General features: G+C 39.4%; 1 protein-coding gene across 1 annotated transcript; it reads right to left on the bottom strand.

Moving 5' to 3' along the window:
- Window positions 1-300: 300 nt before the first annotated feature.
- LOC149968553 (histone-lysine N-methyltransferase set-18-like) lies at window positions 301-1,017 on the bottom strand. The gene has a single exon (XM_090167841.1). It carries the CDS (start codon window positions 1,015-1,017, stop codon window positions 301-303), a length of 717 nt encoding a protein of 238 aa, XP_090023967.1.
- Window positions 1,018-3,793: the final 2,776 nt, after the last annotated feature.

Genomic DNA, 3,793 nt, shown 5'->3' with positions numbered 1-3,793 from the left:
AACATCATGTTCTTTGCTTTAATCGACATGTCCTTTAAAGAAAGAAAGAAAGTGTGGTCGCCATCGACCACACTGTCGAACACGGTCGTTGCCTTTTCGAAGTACGAGATGGCCGTGTTAATATTACCATTGTCAGTGTCATCTTGTAGAACAAAACTCCATGGAAGAAATGAGTTGCTCCGTAGCGTAATTTGTGCAATTCAAAAAATTTTGGCCGAATTTGACGCCATTTGCGTTGTTGCCCGTAAGGAAGCACTCTTCGAAAACGACCTCAAGCATGCGAAAACGCCAGATGTGGTTTTATCCAACAACGCCGTTCTGCGTTTCCAAAATTGCAATGCATTTTTCGTTGAGGGAAACCGGTTTACGAATTTCTCGACGCAGTTTATAATATTTTAGAGATAAGTCGAGAACTTTGGTGGAAGTAACCTTTTCCTGATCTAGGCCTCCAAACCACGACTCTTCCTTTCCGCCATCATCGAAACAGTAACGGCATTCGCATTTAAATCCAAACACCCTTTCGAATAGTAGCTGCCTATCAGCCTTGGGAATTTCGTGAACGTCGTGAAAGTAAGCAAACGTGATTCGCTTGACGTCATCGTGGTCCACGTCTTTAGCCGACCTGACGACGCACGATCTGCCGTTAAATGTCAAATAGGCATCGGGATTGCAGCTGTGATTAAATATGCTAAGACCCAAGTACAATCCAAAACCGATCACGTCGAATTTCCAATCGATAATTTCAATACCGTTTATCATCAGTTTGCAAATCACTTCAACCAGCAGATTCCGGTCACCTTCGTTGTTTTCATCGAAGAGGTCGGAACAGAACCGAGTTAATAATACTTTTTGTCTACGAATTAAAGCGATTCTAGAAGAGTGGACATCAAACTTTCCTCTGTGGTCAACTAAATCGGCAAACGAACGATTATAGCCGCCAATGTTTTCCGTCATATTCTGACCAGAAATTTTAATTTTCACGAACAGCCTGGCAATAGCTAGATCCTTGCCTGGCATTTCAATTTGTGGTAGCTAGTCCACGCTTTCGTTTGGCAGTTAACGTCGCAGAAACAGAGTAGGTTGCAACGACTGCAAAGTTTTGGGCTGGCCCTTTTCTTCCGAAGTCTAGCAATATCGTCCGGATCAAAAACAGGCTCCTGAAGCAGAAGTCGCAACACGATCCACTTTTGAAACCGAGCAAAGAATGGACGAAAGGTTCTCCTTTGTAAACAATGTCTCCACGTGTAATGGCCATGATTTCTATTCGTCCTTACTTCAAATTATCTGTCGTTAAGTTCTTCAATTACTTGAAATTCAATGCTATTCACATCAGCCCGCATTTTTGCGAAACATTTGTTTATTATTTGGAAAATAAATTGGGTGCAAAAAGAAGCTTAGCTCTAATTATTTCAATATAATAATTTCATTTTCATTACACAAAATAAAATGATAATATCATTAAAAAAATTAATTATTGGTGTTAATTGACAATTTTGTAGTAGAAGAGGTGTTTTAAAATATTTACGAGTCATTTTCATTGCTGGTTATCGTTTGGATTTTGAAAGAAGGGCAACAGATCCACGTGTCATAGAAAACGGAAAGATATGCCTGAGGAGGAGCTACCAGAAATTTGACCTGAATTTTGCTAACGATGATGTGTACCTTTAAGGCATGAAATCTCGACATCTTTTTATGGAGCGAGTGAACGAAACGCAACATGTTTGGGAACACGAGTTGAAAATTGCTCATAAACAAAGTTCAGCAAAAACTTTGGATAGCGTGATGAGGCCTTTGCTGTGTCAGGTTAAATTTCATGATCTTAGATGACGGCATGAGTAGCGTAAGATTAGGCTAGTTCATCAATCTAGGTTTATTCAAAAACAGTTTAGTTGCAAACGAACCCACGCTGATGCGCTACGTTCAGTAAATTGTAGCGTCCAAAACACCATCTGTTGCAATAATTGTCCAGCTAAAAAATAATTTAAAATCTAGCCTTTACCATGACGCCACCTATCGTGCATTTGCGACACTAAATTAAGATATATTTCAAAAACAAAAAAGGAAAGAGTGTTTTTTAGGCTCTTAATATATTATCAGTGACCTTAAAACATAATCCACAAACCAACGGGAGAGAAAGGAATCACGTTTGTTGCCAGCCAAAAGTCTGAACCCCTTTAATTCCTTCCAATATATTTTTAAAAGATGATGACGTGTAGCGTCAGCTTAGGCGAGTCCCGTTCACGCTCTTCAAAGTTGATGAACTCCCGCGCTTATTAATAGTTTCTTAAGGGCGACTGCGGAAGTTTTGAAACCTGAAATTTGTTACAGTTTACAAGTGATACGCGCCAAATATGCCCAATAAGCTCCAGAGGTTCCTACCCGAAAGGGGGGGAATGGGGGAAGACAACTAAAGCGTACAAGTCATTGTGATACTACCCTGGGATAGCGATCACGGCGCCATCGTCGGTAAGCCGAGAAACTAAAGGAGTTTTTGTTTGGCCTGTTCCAACTGCACCCGAAGCGCCTCAAAGAAGTTTGATTAAGAGCCCTTACGGAACAATCGGACCATCCAAAAGAAAAAAGCCATAAAATGAAAAGTTTGTAAACAATGCCATGTGACTTTCTCTCCAACTGCAGAACTACGATATGTTCTTGGTTAGTGATAGTGGTGAACAGGGTGATTGTGATATTCTTGGACAGGGTAAGTGTGATAATGTTGGACAAGGTAAGTGTAATACTCAGAGGTGGGCGTGCTCTGGGCTCCAAAGAGTCCAAGAGCTATAAAATGATCAAGACAAGTAAAATTAGCAAAAGTACCAAATTGGGCCTACTAACTGTTTAATGTCCCCAGGGCCGGACCCCTTTTCACGCGCTGCATTTACTCTTATCCTTGGAACTAGGCTGTCCCCGAATTTCCCTGATTCAGCGTAGAAGTCTGAGCTCTACGGTTATATTACTAAATAAAAGCTCTTAACAATCGTCGACTAAATATGCGATAATTATGCAACATTGCGATTTAAGGCTGCGAACGTAAACTGCCAGGCAGAAATTTTGGTAATTTTAAAACAAAATCTTCTACCAAGGAATTTCTCCAATATAAATTTCGATTGATATTATAGATTTAGGCCTTCGAATACAGTAATTACGGTCACTGGAGGGCCCTTTCCAAGGATGGGCCACTAGGCCACGGCCTAGGTTGGCCTAGGCGGAAATACGGCACTGAATGTCCCAAAATTACGCCATCTTGTAGCGATTTATTGAATAATACATATTACCATCCTCCGTTACCATTTGAGGTCAAGACTTGAAAAAGCTTTGAAAATGAAACTAACGCTTACTTTAGCCAAATCAACGAGGCTTTATCAAATGTCACAGGGAACTTGGTTATTTAAATCACTTTAGTCTGTACACGTTATAATTTTCTAATTATATATAACATCTAGTTTACTGTGAAGTGCGCCATCAACACACTTACTGGCCACTTAACCATCAGTCAAAACAATTAATGGGTGAGTTACACCTGTAAATACCACTTACGTTGCCATAAGAAATAATGTTTAATCAATATAAAAAATTGAAACGTCTCAAATTTAATATTTAATTTACGAACAATATTGAAAAAATTTCAAAAACGCAAAATACGTCTTTGAAGACGTCTGCAAAATCAGTCTTTCTCAAGGCATTTGCTAACACTACAAACTGCTTTCACTGCTTTTAAGTTTAAAAAAATATGCTTTGAGAAGTATTTTCCTTGCTCAACCTCTCTCAAATTAGCTGGGAACAAATAAAAATA

This window comes from Leiobunum rupestre, chromosome 1 (assembly GCF_980474605.1).
Source record: "Leiobunum rupestre chromosome 1, qqLeiRupe1.1.hap1, whole genome shotgun sequence".
In the NCBI taxonomy this organism is placed as follows: domain Eukaryota; kingdom Metazoa; phylum Arthropoda; class Arachnida; order Opiliones; family Sclerosomatidae; genus Leiobunum; species Leiobunum rupestre.
This window is presented reverse-complemented; position numbering and strand designations above follow the sequence as displayed.